Source organism: Myxine glutinosa, chromosome 5, assembly GCF_964187855.1.
Source record: "Myxine glutinosa chromosome 5, kmMyxGlut1.1, whole genome shotgun sequence".
In the NCBI taxonomy this organism is placed as follows: Eukaryota; Metazoa; Chordata; class Myxini; order Myxiniformes; family Myxinidae; genus Myxine; species Myxine glutinosa.
Window position 1 is genome coordinate 115,906,946 of NC_136265.1, and position 17,958 is coordinate 115,924,903.

Below are 17,958 nucleotides of genomic sequence, written 5' to 3' on the forward strand. Positions count from 1 at the left end.
GGTGTCTAGGATCATTACCAGGGTGGCTAGGACCATGACCAGGTGGTCTAGGATCATGACCAGGGAGTCTAGGACCATGACCAGGGTGTCTAGGATAATGACCAGGGTGTCTAGGATCATGACCAGTGTGTCTAGGATCATGACCAGTGTGTCTAGGATCATGACCAGGGTGTCTAGGATCGTGACCAGGGTGTCTAGGACCATGAGCAGGTGGTCTAGGATCATGACCAGGGTGTCTAGGACCATGAGCAGGTGGTCTAGGATCATGACCAGGGAGTCTAGGACCATGACCAGGGTGTCTAGGATCATGACCAGGGTGTCTAGGACCATTACCAGGGTGTCTAGGATAATGACGAGGGTGTCTAGGATAATGACGAGGGTGTCTAGGACCATGACCAGGGAGTCTAGGACCATGACCAGGGAGTCTAGGACCATGACCATGGTGGCCAGGGTGTCTAGGAGCATGACCATGGTGTCTAGGACCATGACCAGGGTGTCTAGGACCATTACCAGGGTGTCTAGGACCATTACCAGGGTGTCTAGGACCATTACCAGGGTGTCTAGGATCATGACCAGGGTGTCTAGGACCATGACCAGGGTGTCTAGGACCATGACCAGGGTGTCTAGGACCATGACCAGGGTGTCTAGGATAATGACGAGGGTGTCTAGGACCATGACCAGGGAGTCTAGGACCATGACCAGGGAGTCTAGGACCATGACCATGGTGGCCAGGGTGTCTAGGAGCATGACCATGGTGTCTAGGACCATGACCAGGGTGTCTAGGACCATTACCAGGGTGTCTAGGACCATTACCAGGGTGTCTAGGATCATGACCAGGGTGTCTAGGACCATGACCAGGGTGTCTAGGACCATGACCAGGGTGTCTAGGACCATGACCAGGGTGTCTAGGACCATGACCAGGGTGTCTAGGACCATGACCAGGGTGTCTAGGACCATGACCAGGGTGTCTAGGACCATGACCAGGGTGTCTAGGACCATGACCAGGGTGTCTAGGACCATGACCAGGGTGTCTAGGACCATGACCAGGGTGTCTAGGACCATGACCAGGGTGTCTAGGACCATGACCAGGGTGTCTAGGACCATGACCAGGGTGTCTAGGATCATGACCAGGGTGTCTAGGATCATGACCAGGGTGTCTAGGATCATGACCAGGGTGTCTAGGATCATGACCAGGGTGTCTAGGATCATGACCAGGGTGCCGAGGATCATGACCAAGGTGGCTAGGACCATGACCAGGGTGGCTAGGACCATGACCAGGGTGGCCAGAGTTTCCAGGACCATTACCAGGATGGCTATAAGACCTGAACCACGAGGCGGTCAGAGTCGGGAGGAGAGGGGGGAAGGGGTGGGAATATATATTTAAAATGTCCTTGTACAGCCTTTCATGTTGTATTATTTAAAAAAAACATCATTTATTTATTATTCCCATCAGCTTTGGTACAAGAAAGAATAAAACGAATTTTGTGGAAAACAAATTTAAAATATCAGGTGAATCCGGTCATCTGTAAAGCCACCAGGTAATATTGTCCCACTCCAGTGCGTCAAATGTCAGCAACAGGTTTATTTGTTTGCCGACAAACCATTTAAATTGTTTAAAATCTTTGGAATTCCTTATATAGCCTTAACATCCATGAAGTGCAGAGCACAGGGACGGTATATCGTGTGGATTCTGCGGCTGAGAATGAACAGTGGGAAACACTCCCAGCACGGTCTTACCATTACCCACGAACACGGTCTTACCATTACCCACGAACACGGTCTTACCATTACCCACGAACACGGTCTTACCATTACCCACGAACACGGTCTTACCATTACCCACGAACACGGTCTTACCATTACCCACGAACACGGTCTTACCATTACCCACGAACACGGTCTTACCATTACCCACGAACACGGTCTTACCATTACCCACGAACACGGTCTTACCATTACCCACGAACACTGTCTTACCATTACCCACGAACACGGTCTTACCATTACACACGAACACGGTCTTACCATTACCCACGAACACGGTCTTACCATTACCCACGAACACGGTCTTACCATTACCCACGAACACGGTCTTACCATTACCCACGAACACGGTCTTACCATTACCCACGAACACGGTCTTACCATTACCCACGAACACGGTCTTACCATTACCCACGAACACGGTCTTACCATTACCCACTAACACGGTCTTACCATTACCCACGAACACGGTCTTACCATTACCCACGAACACGGTCTTACCATTACCCACGAACACGGTCTTACCATTACCCACTAACACGGTCTTACCATTACCCACGAACACGGTCTTACCATTACCCACGAACACGGTCTTACCATTACCCACTAACACGGTCTTACCATTACCCACGAACACGGTCTTACCATTACCCACTAACACGGTCTTACCATTACCCAGTAACACGGTCTTACCATTACCCACGAACGCGGTCTTACCATTACCCACTAACGCGGTCTTACCATTACCCACTAACACGGTCTTACCATTACCCACGAACACGGTCTTACCATTACCCACTAACACGGTCTTACCATTACCCACTAACACGGTCTTACCATTACCCACGAACACGGTCTTACCATTACCCACGAACACGGTCTTACCATTACCCACAAACACGGTCTTACCATTACCCACAAACACGGTCTTACCATTACCCACTAACACGGTCTTACCATTACCCACTAACACGGTCTTACCATTCCCAACTAACACGGTCTTACCATTACCCACTAACACGGTCTTACCATTACCCACGAACACGGTCTTACCATTACCCACTAACACGGTCTTACCATTACCCACTAACACGGTCTTACCATTACCCACTAACACGGTCTTACCATTACCCACTAACACGATTTTACCATTACCCACGAACACGGTCTTACCATTACCCACTAACACGGTCTTACCATTACGCACTAACACGGTTTTACCATTACCCACTAACACGGTCTTCCCATTACCCACGAACACGGTCTTACCATTACCCACTAACACGGTCTTACCATTACCCACTAACACGGTTTTACCATTACCCACTAACACGGTCTTACCATTACCCACAAACACGATCTTACCATTACCCACTAACACGGTCTTACCATTACCCACTAACACGGTCTTACCATTACCCACTAACACGGTCTTACCATTACCCACTAACACGGTCTTACCATTACCCACTAACACGGTCTTACCATTACCAACAAACACGGTCTTACCATTACCCACTAACACGGTCTTACCATTACCCACTAACACGGTCTTACCATTACCCACAAACACGGTCTTACCATTACCCACTAACACGGTCTTACCATTACCCACTAACAAGGTCTTACCATTACCCACGAACACGGTCTTACCATTACCCACTAACACGGTCTTACCATTACCCACTAACACGGTCTTACCATTACCCACTAACACGGTCTTACCATTACCCACTAACACGGTCTTACCATTACCCACTAACACGGTCTTACCATTACCCACTAACACGGTCTTACCATTACCCACGAACACGATCTTACCATTACCCACTAACACGGTCTTACCATTACCCACTAACACGGTCTTACCATTACCCACTAACACGGTCTTACCATTACCCACTAACACGGTCTTACCATTACCAACAAACACGGTCTTACCATTACCCACTAACACGGTCTTACCATTACCCACTAACACGGTCTTACCATTACCCACGAACACGGTCTTACCATTACCCACTAACACGGTCTTACCATTACCCACTAACACGGTCTTACCATTACCCACTAACACGATTTTACCATTACCCACGAACACGGTCTTACCATTACCCACTAACACGGTCTTACCATTACCCACTAACACGGTCTTACCATTACCCACTAACACGGTCTTACCATTACCCACTAACACGGTCTTACCATTACCCACTAACACGATCTTACCATTACCCACAAACACGGTCTTACCATTACCCACTAACACGGTCTTACCATTACCCACTAACACGGTCTTACCATTACCCACAAACACGATCTTACCATTACCCACTAACACGGTCTTACCATTACCCACTAACACGGTCTTACCATTACCCACTAACACGGTCTTACCATTACCCACTAACACGGTCTTACCATTACCCACTAACACGGTCTTACCATTACCCACTAACACGGTCTTACCATTACCAACAAACACGGTCTTACCATTACCCACGAACACGGTCTTACCATTACCCACTAACACGGTCTTACCATTACCCACTAACACGGTCTTACCATTACCCACTAACACGGTCTTACCATTACCCACTAACACGGTCTTACCATTACCCACGAACACGATCTTACCATTACCCACTAACACGGTCTTACCATTACCCACTAACACGGTCTTACCATTACCCACTAACACGGTCTTACCATTACCCACTAACACGGTCTTACCATTACCAACAAACACGGTCTTACCATTACCCACTAACACGGTCTTACCATTACCCACTAACACGGTCTTACCATTACCCACTAACACGGTCTTACCATTACCCACTAACACGGTCTTACCATTACCCACTAACACGGTCTTACCATTACCCACGAACACGGTCTTACCATTACCCACTAACACGGTCTTACCATTACCCACTAACACGGTCTTACCATTACCCACGAACACGGTCTTACCATTACCCACGAACACGGTCTTACCATTACCCACGAACACGGTCTTACCATTACCCACAAACACGGTCTTACCATTACCCACTAACACGGTCTTACCATTACCCACTAACACGGTCTTACCATTACCAACTAACACGGTCTTACCATTACCCACTAACACGGTCTTACCATTACCCACTAACACGGTCTTACCATTATCCACTAACACGGTCTTACCATTATCCACTAACACGGTCTTACCATTACCCACTAACATGGTCTTACCCTTAAGATTGTGTGGGTTATGAAAACCTCCAAGAGGATCTTATGGAGGGGTTTAAAATTGTGTGGGATTATGAAAACGTCCAAGGGGAGCTTATGGAGGGGCTTAAGACTGTGTGGGGTTATGAAAACCTCCAAGAGGGTCTTATGGAGGAGTTTAAGACTGTGTGGGGTTATGAAAACCTCCAAGAGGATCTTATGGAGGGGTTTAAGATTGTGTGGGGTTATGAAAACCTCCAAGGGGAGCTTATGGAGGAGTTTAAGACTGTGTGGGGTTATGAAAACCTCCAAGAGGATCTTATGGAGGGGTTTAAGATTGTGTGGGGTTATGAAATCCTCCAAGAGGATCTTATGGAGGAGTTTAAGATTGTGTGGGGTTATGAAAACCTCCAAGAGGATCTTATGGAGGGGCTTAAGATTGTGTGTGGTTATGAAAACCTCCAAGAGGATCTTATGGAGGGGTTTAAGATTGTGTGGGGTTATGAAAACCTCCAAGAGGATCTTATGGAGGAGTTTAAGATTGTGTGGGGTTATGAAAACCTCCAAGAGGATCTTATGGAGGGGTTTAAGATTGTGTGGGGTTATGAAAACCTCCAAGAGGATCTTATGGAGGAGTTTAAGATTGTGTGGGGTTATGAAAACCTCCAAGATGATCTTATGGAGGGGTTTAAGATTGTGTGTGGTTATGAAAACATCCAAGAGGATCTTATGGAGGAGTTTAAGATTGTGTGGGGTTATGAAAACCTCCAAGAGGATCTTATGGAGGAGTTTAAGATTGTGTGGGGTTATGAAAACCTCCAAGAGGATCTTATAGAGGGGCTTAAGATTGTGTGTGGTTATGAAAACCTCCAAGAGGATCTTATGGAGGGGTTTAAGATTGTGTGGGGTTATGAAAACCTCCAAGAGGATCTTATAGAGGGGCTTAAGATTGTGTGTGGTTATGAAAACCTCCAAGAGGATCTTATGGAGGAGTTTAAGATTGTGTGGGGTTATGAAAACCTCCAAGAGGATCTTATGCAGGGGTTTAAGATTGTGTGGGGTTATGAAAACCTCCAAGAGGATCTTATGGAGGAGTTTAAGATTGTGTGGGGTTATGAAAACCTCCAAGAGGATCTTATGGAGGGGTTTAAGATTGTGTGTGGTTATGAAAACATCCAAGAGGATCTTATGGAGGAGTTTAAGATTGTGTGGGGTTATGAAAACCTCCAAGAGGATCTTATGGAGTGGTTTAAGATTGTGTGTGGTTATGAAAACATCCAAGAGGAGCTTATGGAGTGGTTTAAGATTGTGTGGGGTTATGAAAACATCCAAGAGGATCTTATGGAGTGGTTTAAGATTGTGTGGGGTTATGAAAACCTCCAAGAGGAGCTTATGGAGTGGTTTAAGATTGTGTGGGGTTATGAAAACCTCCAAGGGGAGCTTATGGAGGGGTTTAAGATTGTGTGGGGTTATGAAAACCTCCAAGGGGAGCTTATGGAGTGGTTTAAGATTGTGTGGGGTTATGAAAACCTCCAAGGGGAGCTTATGGAGTGGTTTAAGATTGTGTGGGGTTATGAAAACCTTGACCAAAATGAGTTTTCATCTTTCGTGAAGATACCGCTCGCGTGGGCACTCCTTGAAGATTTTTAAGCAACGATCATGAAGGAATTTCGGCTCCTCGGTCTTTTCCCATGGAATTGTGTGAACCTGTGGAATGCCCTCCCCTATGATGTTATTCTCGTGCAATCAATTGCTGCGTTAATAGGTACACGGGATGCTTTGTGCGTCCAGGTAGTCCCAGACATTATTTACCCTGTCCATGATAATGTAAATACGTCTTTTTTACGTTTTCCCATGTTGTACGCCACACCTTTCTTATGCCATCTCCAGGCGCTGCATAACGTCATTTCCGGGCACCGAAGGGGGTTCGGCAGTGACGCACGCTGAAAGGGAGTACTCAGTTTTCACTCTCGTTGTTTGTTTATTTGTTTTCTTGGTTGTTTGTCCGGGCGATATCTCAGCCATCCTTTGAGCTAGGTAGCTGAAATTTCAACACAATAGTGAGCAAGTACTTTGGCAAAAACGGTATTTTTTGGTTTTGATTAATCAATTAATTGATTCGTTATTTTATTATTATCGAGTATTTAAGTACCTATTTATTTCCTTTCTCTTCTGGGCATTATCTCAGGCACCTTTTGAGCTAGGAAGCTGATATTTGGACACGACAGTGACCAGGTGATGTGGTTGTAAAAGGTGTTTTTGATTTATTGTACACCTCTCCCTCCCAATACAGGCTCGATGTGCTGCACAGCGCCCCGGCAATGCCGCGCTGGAGGATGTTATTTAATTATTTGGCATGGAGCGGTGTACTTTGAATGTACCTGTACTTGTTTATTTGATTTTTCTTTTTAAAATACTTTTTCCGGTTCACGAAACTTTTTCCGCAATCCGCATCCAGTTGATTTTCAAATAGGTGCACTAATGTACAGGTGGATGGACGTTGTGGATCCACCCATGAAAATGATCACCAGAGCGTCAACGTCCCCACAAAGATCAATGTCCACGAGGACGATACACTAATAGTCCACTTATTGATGAGCGTGTGTGAACGATACACACCTGGTACACAGGTCGAATAAAAACGGAATCAAACACCAGAATAAAACTAAAATCCATGAAATATATAAATGGTAAAAGTGTTCTCAATAAACACAAGATGGTGAGTGAACATTCAAAGAACGTGCAGGAAAGGTGTGCAAACGCACCGTTGAAGTGATCACCTGACGAGCAGCGCCTGTGATTGCAGACCTTGTGCTCAGACGTCAAGGTAACACGGTGTTGCTTGTCGGTCCAGTGCTTCGTAGCATTGGGGATCCAACGGAGCACGGCTCGCGGTCCGTGCATCGCCTGCAGCATCATGGTGAATGGGTCGTCAAGCTCCTCCCGGCGATGGTCATCGATTTCCCGCGCTTGGGGTATGCCCTGCCCACCACCGTAAGCCAATGGGGAGCTGCGCTTACCCAAGCGTCAACCAATGGGGAGCGGCGCAGCACAAAGTGCCGTGAGCTCGGAATGAGTAGTGTTAGTGAATACCATGTGTCACGTAAGGTGCCCAATCCCCACGACACTCATCACAGTGACATCCCCCATGCTCGAGCTGCATCTGCACCTGTACATTCGTGAACTTGTAAACTCGTTTACCATTGCACCTGCGGACAAGAGGACCGTGACCATTGCGCCTACGGACAAGAGGACCGTGACCATTGCACCTGCACCTGCGGACAAGAGGACCGTGACCATTGCACCTACGGACAAGAGGACCGTGACCATTGCACCCGCGGACAAGAGGACCGTGACCATTGCACCTGCGGACAAGAGGACCGTGACCATTGCACCTGCGGCTGTGGATAAGAGCTAACCGTGACCATTGCACCTGCGGACAAGAGGACCGTGACCATTGCACCTGCGGCTGTGGACAAGAGGACCGTGACCATTGCACCTGCGGACAAGAGGACCGTGACCATTGCACCTGCGGACAAGAGGACCGTGACCATTGCACCTGCGGACAAGAGGACCGTGACCATTGCACCTGCACCTACGGACAAGAGGACCGTGACCATTGCACCTGCGGCTGTGGACAAGAGGACCGTGACCATTGCACCTGCACCTGCGGACAATAGGACCGTGACCATTGCACCTGCAGACAAGAGGACCGTGACCATTGCACCTGCGGACAAGAGGACCGTGACCATTGCACCTGCGGACAAGAGGACCATGAGCATTGCACCTGCGGACAAGAGGACCATGACCATTGCACCTGCGGACAAGAGGACCGTGACCATTGCACCTGCGGACAAGAGGACCATGACCATTGCACCTGCAACTGCGGACAAGAGGACCGTGACCATTGCACCTGCACCTGCGCACAAGAGGACCGTGACCATTGCACCTGCGTACAAGAGGACCGTGACCATTGCACCTGCACCTGCGCACAAGAGGACCGTGACCATTGCACCTGCGGACAAGAGGACCATGACCATTGCACATGTGGACAAGAGGACCGTGAACATTGCACCCGTAAAACAGCGAGATGACGAAAACCCGGTGGATTCATGGTTCGGTGAAAACGTAAATTAATGAACCTGTGAAACCGCGGACTCTTCAAACGACAAAAATCGATCCTCGATCAGGTGACACAAAACACATGATAATGGCTTATGATCGATCAGGTGACACAAAGCACATGATAATGGCATATGATCGATCAGGTGACACAAAGCACGTTATAATGATACATGATCGATCTGGTGACACAAAGCACATGATAATGGCATATGATTGATCAGGTGACACAAAGCACGTGCTAATGGCATATCATCGATCGGGTGACACAAAACACGTGATAATGGCATATCATCGATCGGGTGACACAAAGCACGTTATAATGGCATATGATCGATCAGGTGACAAAAATCACATGATAATGGCATATGATCGATCAGGTGACACAAAGCACGTGATAATGGTGTATGATCGATCAGGTGACACAAAGCACATGATAATGGCATATGATCGATCAGGTGACACAAAGCACATGATAATGGCATACGATCGATCAGGTGACACAAAGCACGTGATAATGGCATATTATCGATCAGGTGACACAAAGCATATAATAATGGCATATGATCGATCAGGTGACACAAAGCACATGATAATGGCATATGATCGATCAGGTGACACAAAACACATGTTAATGGCAGATGATCGATCAGGTGACACAAAGCACGTTATAATGATACATGATCGATCTGGTGACACAAAGCACATGATAATGGCATATGATTGATCAGGTGACACAAAGCACATGCTGATGGCATATCATCGATCGGGTGACACAAAACACGTGATAATGGCATATCATCGATCGGGTGACACAAAGCACGTTATAATGGCATATGATCGATCAGGTGACAAAAATCACATGATAATGGCATATGATCGATCAGGTGACACAAAGCACGTGATAATGGTGTATGATCGATCAGGTGACACAAAGCACATGATAATGGCATATGATCGATCAGGTGACACAAAGCACATGATAATGGCATACGATCGATCAGGTGACACAAAGCACGTGATAATGGCATATTATCGATCAGGTGACACAAAGCATATAATAATGGCATATGATCGATCAGGTGACACAAAGCACATGATAATGGCATATGATCGATCAGGTGACGCAAAGCACGTTATAATGATATATGATCGATCTTGTGACACAAAGCACATGATAATGGCATGTTGTCGATCAGGTGACACAATCAGTTGCCGTAAGTAACTCTCCCAGCGTTCCTTTTAGCGAAGTCTCGGAATTCTGCCTTTTCCAAAAAAAACACCTAAGATGATACAACCAGCGTCACCTTCATATGCAAATCCAAAGTCTTTTTTTTGATGGAATCGCCCCAAACAAGGCACAAAGCCACTCCAAGTAAGGGGCTAAGGGAAGTTTATAAAAGATAAGGATAAAGCAAAACAAAATAAAGATAAATAAATAAAGAAAAAATAACAAGAAAACTTCCAAGATAAAGGAAATAGCAGAAATCAGGTAAAATGTGATTTATCCTCAAAGATGTAGGAAGTTGGAATTGAGATTCTTGAAGCTGAGTAGATCACAGGATAATGGGAAGCACGTTACAGGTAGTGAATTCCAGAGCGAGACAGCACGAGAGATAAAACTATGGGCATAGTCTTTCGTTTTGCCCTTTGGATCAGCTGTAGTGTATGGGGGTGCAGAGATGGCAAACCGAGTCTTACGTCCAAACACTCGTACGGGAGGACCAAGTTAGAAAGTCCAACAGAACATTTACCATGAAAATATCTGTAGAACAAACTTAGAGTGGCACCTGACCTCATTTACCATGAAAATATCTGTAGAACAAACTTAGAGTGGCACCTGACCTCATTTACCATGAAAATATCTGTAGAACAAACTTAGAGTGGCAGCTGACCTCATTTGTCATGAAATATCTGTAGAACAAACTTAAAGTGGCACCTGACCTCATTTACCATGAAATATCTGTAGAACAAATTTAAAGTGGCACCTGACCTCATTTACCATGAAATATCTGTAGAACAACCTTATAGTGGCACCTGACCTCATTTACCATTAAAATATCTATAGAACAAACTTAGAGTGGTATCTCACCTCATTTACCATGACATATTTGTAGAACAACCTTAGAGTGGCACCTGACCTCATTTACCATGAAGATATATTATGTAGAACAAACTTAGAGTGGCACCTGACCTCATTTACCATGAAAATATCTATAGATAAACTTAGAGTGGCACCTCACCTCATTTACCATGACATATTTGTAGAACAACCTTAGAGTGGCACCTGACCTCATTTACCATGAAATATCTGTAGAACAAACTTAAAGTGGCATCTGATCTCATTTACCATGAAAATAACTATAGAACAATCTTAGAGTGGCACCTGACCTCATTCACCTTGAAATATATGTAGAACAAACTTAGAGTGGCACCTGATCTCATTTACCATGAAATATATGTAGAACTAGAACGCCACTCAGTAGAGCGCATACTCCAGCCGTGGGTTTAGTTGGAATAATACGTTTTGTTTAACATCCCCTCTCCCCAAAACAATAAATGAAAAAGAAAGTAAGCTCTAACTGTCAGATAATTTTTTTTGATATATTTCGGAATTAGAGGAGAAAAACATCATTTAAGAATTAAGAATAAAAGCTTTAATGCAGTAAAACAGAAAAAATCTTTCCCAAAAAAGTCCCCAAAAAAATTTCTGGATCGGGAATAATATCCTGAGCTTCACCAAAAACTAATCAATTCTTCCTTATCCCATGGGCAATCATCCCACCAACTTTCATCCAAATCCGTTCAGAACTTTTCCAGATATCTTGTTCACAAACACACGAACACATGAACATACGAACACACACACACACACACACGGACGGACACGATCGAATGCGTTACTGTTACTCCCTGGCGGGAGTAATAAACCTGAAAATCGTAGAGCCAGAACCAGAATTATTTACTTGGTCTGGGAAGCCCATGCGATGTTTCTTCTTCTTCAGTCTCTCACAACCCTGAGTGAATATGCGATCTTTTTTTAAAAAGTTCGAATTTTGCCAAATCTGTTTTATTCCTTTGTTAATATACCTCAGCCATTGACAAATCTGGAATTATAATTTTATTTGAGGTTCAAATTAACCCGGGACATTGTGTCAAACGATGCCTGCAAGTCTGTACATGTGATAAATATAATTAATCGTCCACAGTCGAAGACTCTTCTTCTTCACGCAATAACAACTTCTAGCTTCCAGGCCATATATCCAATCATCTTCAAATTTTGCTCACTTGTTACTCTTCATGCCTTCGAACTACAGTATGAAGTTTCACGTCGATCAATGAAGTGGTTCAAGCGATATAAATGTTTTTATTATTTGCGTTTAATTAACGGTCTGCCAAACCACGTGGCCTATCGCAAATTCCAAAAGGACATTTTAGTGGACTGATATGCTGAACAGATTTGTGAAGTTTCCCCTCGATTGGATCACAAATGAGGGAGAAGCTAGGTTTAAAAGGTTTGTGCTTAAAAACGTCATAACTCTGAAACCATGTGAAGCATGCCGTCATGCTCGCTGACTTTTTTGATCGTCATGGGTATGCGATTCTGCCTGCAAAGTTTGGCCTCGATCTGTTCAGGCGTTTTGGAGAAAATTGGATTTTAGTGTTTGTTCACTCAAAACAATATGGTGGCCGAACCACGTGACCTGTGACGTCATAATTACCATTAAAATATTCTGCAGACCGAGTCCCTCCTACCATAAAAAATTTCTCTCAATCGGTCCAATTTATTGCAGAGAAAATGGTTTTTAAAGGAAAACAGAAAAAATAATTCCCCAAAAAATTCCCAAAAAAAATTCCTGGAGCCAGAATAATTTCCTGAGCTTCACCAAAAACTAATCAATTCTTCCTTATCCCAAGGGCAATCATCCCACCAACTTTCATCCAAATCCGTTCAGAACTTTTCCAGATATCTTGTTCACGAACACATGCGCACACACACACACACACACACACACACACACACACACACACACACACAGACACGAGCGAATGCATTACTCCCTGGCGGGAGTAACAAACTTAGAGTAGCACCTAACCTCATTTACCATGAAATATCTGTAGAACAACCTTAAAGTGGCACCTGACCTCATTTACCATGAAATATTTGTAGAACAAACTTAGAGTAGCACCGGACCTCATTTACCATGAAAATATCTGTAGAACAAACTTAGAGTGGCACCTGACCTCATTTACCATGAAATATCTGTAGAACAACCTTAAAGTGGCACCTGACCTCATTTACCATGAAATATTTGTAGAACAAAGTTAGAGTGGCACCTGACCTCATTTACCATGAAAATATCTGTAGAACAAACTTAGAGTGGCACCTGACCTCATTTACCATGAAAATATCTACATAACAAACTTAAAGTGGCACCTGACCTCATTTACCATGAAATATTTGTAGAACAAAGTTAGAGTGGCACCTGACCTCATTTACCATGAAAATATCTGTAGAACAAACTTAGAGTGGCACCTGACCTCATTTACCATGAAAATATCTGTAGAACAAACTTAGAGTGGCACCTGACCTCATTTACCATGAAATATCTGTAGAACAACCTTAAAGTGGCACCTGACCTCATTTACCATGAAATATTTGTAGAACAAAGTTAAAGTGGCACCTGACCTCATTTACCATGAAAATATCTGTAGAACAAACTTAGAGTGGCACCTGACCTCATTTACCATGAAAATATCTACATAACAAACTTAAAGTGGCACCTGACCTCATTCACCATGAAATATCTGTAGAACAAACTTAGAGTGGCACCTGACCTCATTTACCATGAAATATCTGTAGAACAAACTTAGAGTGGCACCTGACCTCATTTACCATGAAATATCTACAGAACAAACTTAGAGTGGCACCTGACCTCATTTACCATGAAATATCTACAGAACAAACTTAAAGTGGCACCTGACCTCATTCACCATGAAATATCTGTAGAACAAACTTAGAGTGGCACCTGACCTCATTTACCATTAAAATATCTATAGAACAAACTTAAAGTGGCACCTGACCTCATTCACCATGAAATATCTGTAGAACAACCTTAGAGTGGCACCTGACCTCATTTACCATGAAATATCTACAGAACAAACTTAGAGTGGCACCTGACCTCATTTACCATGAAATATCTACAGAACAAACTTAGAGTGGCACCTGACCTCATTCACCATGAAATATCTGTAGAACAAACTTAGAGTGGCACCTGACCTCATTCACCATGAAATATCTACAGAACAAACTTAGAGTGGCACCTGACCTCATTTACCATTAAAATATCTATAGAACAAACTTAAAGTGGCACCTGACCTCATTCACCATGAAATATCTGTAGAACAACCTTAGAGTGGCACCTCACCTCATTTACCATGAAATATCTACAGAACAAACTTAGAGTGGCACCTGACCTCATTTACCATGAAATATCTGTAGAACAACCTTAGAGTGGCACCTGACCTCATTTACCATGAAAATATCTACAGAACAAACTTAGAGTGTCACCTGACCTCATTTACCATGAAAATATCTATAGAACAAACTTAGAGTGGCACCTGACCTCATTTACCATGAAATATCTGTCGAACAAACTTAGAGCGGCACCTGACCTCTTTTACCTAGAAAATATCTGTAGAACAAACTTAGAGTGGCACCTGACCTACGGTGAGAGAGAGGTTGAAGAGTTGATCCTATCTCCACACCAGCCAGGTTGACTGTGCGTTTCTGGAGCCTATCAAGTAAAGATAAGTGGCAGGCTGGTGCTCCAGCCCAAATGTGGCAACAGTACTCCATGAGGGGATGTATAGTTGCCTTATACAGGTACAAATGGCCTCAGGAGGTAAATACCTCTACGCTCGATGAAGACAACCAACTCGTTTGGAAGCACTCTTAGCAATACCAGAAATGTACCTATCCCAACGGAGATGAAGAATGTCAGGACCAAGAAGCCGAAGCTCCAATGATTCTGTTAAGGTTGAAGATCCCATTTGCATAGAAGGGAAAGACCTGTTTCTAGAGCGAGATATGGACAACAATTTAGTTTTCTTTGCATTGAAGGTTACCAGGCAGTCGTGCCTCCACTTCAACACATTCTCTAAATCATTGTCCAGAGAAACTGCAACCTCATTACGAGTGGCATTCGGTGAATCAGCAGGTGTACAGTAGAGTGAGGAATCATCAGCATACATGGCTAGCTGAGACAGAACATTATCAGGAAGATCATCGATATAAACAAAGAACAATGTGGGACCAAGGACAGAACCCTGTGGAACACCAGAATTGATGGGACAAGTTGGAGAAGATTGACCATCAAGTACCGCCTTCACCTTGCGATTTGTAAAGAAAGCGGAAATGATTGAATGCATCACTCCAGATACACGATGTGACTGAAGCTGGTGGAGCAGAACCCTGTGGAACACCAGAATTTATGGAGCAAGAAGGAGAAGATTGACCACCGTGTACCGCCTTCACCTTGCGATTTGTAAAGAAAGCAGAGATGATTGAATACATCACTCCAGATACACCATGTGACTGAAGCTTGTGGAGCAGAACGCTGTGGAACACCAGAATTGATGGAGCATGTTGGAGAAGATTGACCCTCAAGTACAACCTTCACTTTGCGATTTGTAAAGAAAGCTGAGATGATTGAATGCATCACTCCAGATACACGATGTGACTGAAGCTTGTGGAGCAGAACGCTGTGGAACACCAGAATTGATGGAGCATGTTGGAGAAGATTGACCCTCAAGTACCACCTTCACTTTGCGATTTGTAAAGAAAACAGATGATTGAATGCATCACTCCAGATACACCATGTGACTGAAGCTTGTGGAGCAGAACGCTGTGGAACACCAGAATTGATGGAGCATGTTGGAGAAGATTGACCCTCAAGTACCACCTTCACTTTGCGATTTGTAAAGAAAGCTGAGATGTTTGAATGCATCACTCCAGATACACCATGTGACTGAAGCTTGTGGAGCAGAACCCTGTGGAACACCAGAATTTATGGAGCAAGTAGGACAAGATTGACCCTCAAGTACCACCTTCACTTTGCGATTTGTAACGAAAACAGATGATTGAATGCATCACTCCAGATACACCATGTGACTGAAGCTTGTGGAGCAGAACGCTGTGGAACACCAGAATTGATGGAGCATGTTGGAGAAGATTGACCCTCAAGTACCACCTTCACTTTGCGATTTGTAAAGAAAACAGATGATTGAATGCATTATTCCAGATACATCATGTGACTGAAGCTTGTGGAGAAGACCCCTGTGCCAAACTTATCAAAGGCTTTTGAGATATCCAAAGCAACTAATCGATCTTAACCCTTGATCTCCAATGCCCTGTTGATATGATCCGTAATTAAGGATAGCAGATCACTAATAGAGCGAGAATAGCGAAGGCCGTACTCGCAGTCAGTGAGAAGTTAATTGTCCTCCAGATGGCTGAGAAGTTTATCATAGATGAAGCATTCAAATACCTTATTGATTACAGGAAGCAGGCTGATAGTGCGATAGTGACTTGGTTCAGCATGCTCACCTGCACCCTTGAAAACAGGGACAACAGAAGCCACTTTCCAGGATGATGGAAACACCAAATCAGACAAGCACAGGTTGTATAGCTTGCTGAAGCATTCCTTCATCCAAAGGAAATGTGACAACCTCTCATCTTCTTTCACTCATAGATCTTTCTGGTCCTTAGCAAAAAAATATCGCCAACAACTTCTGTCGCTCAACCTTTCCTTCACTGTTCCGTTCTGATGATACTATCCCCATCTCACCGACTGATAAAGCAACTCTTTTTGGTTATTTTTTCTCGTCTAATTATTCCACATTGGATGACTCCAACATTCCATCTCCCTCTGATTCACCCCTTACCAATCCAATGCTCCTCCCAATAATATATTTTCATGCAGTCAAAAAGTACTCCTCTCTCTGGACACAAGCAAGACATACGGACAAGATGGCATTCCTCCTCGACTCTTGAAGGAGTGTGCTTCAGAACTTGCTCCTGTGCTCACTCGTTTGTTTCGTTTTTGTTAAAAAACCCAAACTTTTCCTCTTTCCTGGAAACATGCCTTAGTACAGCCAATTTTAAAGAAGGGTGATTGTTCAAACCCTTCCAAATACCGTCCTATTGCTCTGACTTCTACTATTTCCAAAGTCTTTCAACATCTTCTCAATTTCCATTTCCTCAAGCATCTTGAATCTCACAATCTTCTATCTGACCATCAATATGGCTTCCGCAAGGCAAGATCTACCGGTGATATCCTTTCCTGCATTACAAATGTGTGGGCCTCTTCTCTGAGAGACTTTGGGGAATCCTTTGTTGTGGGCCTTGATATCTCAAAAACCTTTGAAAGAGTTTGGCATCGGGGTCTAATATCCAAGCTTTCGGCTTTCGGCTTTCCTCCTTCACTCTGCTCTCTCATATTGAGCTTTCTCTCCGACCGCTCTATCTCTGTAATTGTTGATGGTTCAACATCTCCCTCCTAACCTATCAACAGCGGTGTCCCCCAGGGTTGTGTCCTGTCTCCAACACTCTTCCTTCTTTTTATCAACGACCTTCTTTCTTCTACAAATAACCAAATGCACTCGTACGCTGATGACTCGACATTACATTCCTCCATGTTTTTCCCATCTGCTCCATCTTCCCTAATTCGATCTGCATCTTGTTTGATCAAAGCCACGTCTTTAAATTCGGAATTGGACAAGATTTCCCAGGGGGCCAAATGTAATCAGGTTAAGTTGTTTATTGTTTCTAAAATCCAATTTCTTCCCATCTCTCTC

General features: G+C 44.2%; 2 protein-coding genes across 2 annotated transcripts in view; one reads left to right on the forward strand and one right to left on the reverse strand.

Moving 5' to 3' along the window:
- Positions 1-7,937, reverse strand: part of LOC137427190 (protein FAM162A) — a 36,476-nt gene extending 28,539 nt beyond the window's left edge. The window contains exon 1 of the mRNA XM_068116446.2: positions 7,743-7,937. Within this exon, the coding sequence (XP_067972547.1) occupies positions 7,743-7,896 (154 nt within the window). The 5' untranslated portion in view covers positions 7,897-7,937. The remainder of the gene's footprint in view (positions 1-7,742) is intronic.
- The window catches only part of LOC137427197 (amine sulfotransferase-like), a 490,514-nt gene that overhangs the window by 400,278 nt on the left and 72,278 nt on the right, over positions 1-17,958 (forward strand). The gene's annotated exons all lie outside the window — the stretch shown is intronic.